The 789-nt window shown below is 52.2% G+C and overlaps 1 protein-coding gene across 1 annotated transcript; it reads left to right on the plus strand.

Annotated features, from left to right (window-relative positions):
- Positions 1-4: 4 nt before the first annotated feature.
- LOC104999435 (histone H3.1-like) lies at positions 5-306 on the plus strand (the record flags this gene model as incomplete). Its single annotated transcript, XM_010855012.1, has 1 exon — positions 5-306. A coding segment is annotated over one exon (262 nt), but the record flags the coding sequence as incomplete, so codon positions are not given.
- Between the last annotated feature and the right edge of the window lie 483 nt (positions 307-789).

Genomic DNA, 789 nt, shown 5'->3' on the forward strand with positions numbered 1-789 from the left:
TGAGAGAGATCCGCCGTTACCAGAAGTCCACGGAGCTGCTGATTCGCAAGCTGCCGTTCCAGCGGCTGGTGCGCGAGATCGCTCAGGACTTCAAGACCGACCTGCGCTTTCAGAGCTCGGCGGTGATGGCGCTGCAGGAGGCGTGCGAGGCCTACCTGGTGGGCCTGTTCGAGGACACCAATCTCTGCGCCATCCACGCCAAGCGCGTCACCATCATGCCCAAGGACATCCAGCTTGCTCGCCGCATCCGCGGGGAGAGGGCGTGAGCCTGGCCGTTTTTCCTCAACACCAAAGGCTCTTTTCAGAGCCGCCCACATAGACAATGAAAAAGGACTGTTACCTTGCTGTTTACTCCTGGTATCCCTTGTGGCAGAAAGTGTTACACTAGTGTTTCTGAGTGGCGTTGTCAAACGTAGGACCTATGATTACCACGTGGAATTTGGGGTGATGCCAACATTATGCACCTTAAGAGGGAAGTATTGAAAGTCTCCCTTCCCCGGAATCAGCCTTTATATGGAAAGGGAGATGTTTGATCCAAAGTATTAATGCTCCCTCCTTCCCCCAGTCCCGGGCACGTGTAAGGCCAGCTTTTAATCTGTAAATTTTTGAGTGTGTAAGCCAAGCCTTCTGGGTTCGGGAACAGATACCCAAGTCAAGAGGGGCCCAGGACAGATGGCCTTTCTGCTGGCTGGGTAGGGCACCCTCGCTTCAATATACGCAGTTATTATTCTTAATTTATCAGTTTTCATTTGAAGATTCCTTTCAGGGGAAGTTAGTAGCCCTAGTTAT

This window comes from Bison bison, unplaced genomic scaffold (assembly GCF_000754665.1).
Source record: "Bison bison bison isolate TAMUID 2011002044 unplaced genomic scaffold, Bison_UMD1.0 scf7180017853633, whole genome shotgun sequence".
Taxonomy (NCBI): domain Eukaryota; kingdom Metazoa; phylum Chordata; class Mammalia; order Artiodactyla; family Bovidae; genus Bison; species Bison bison.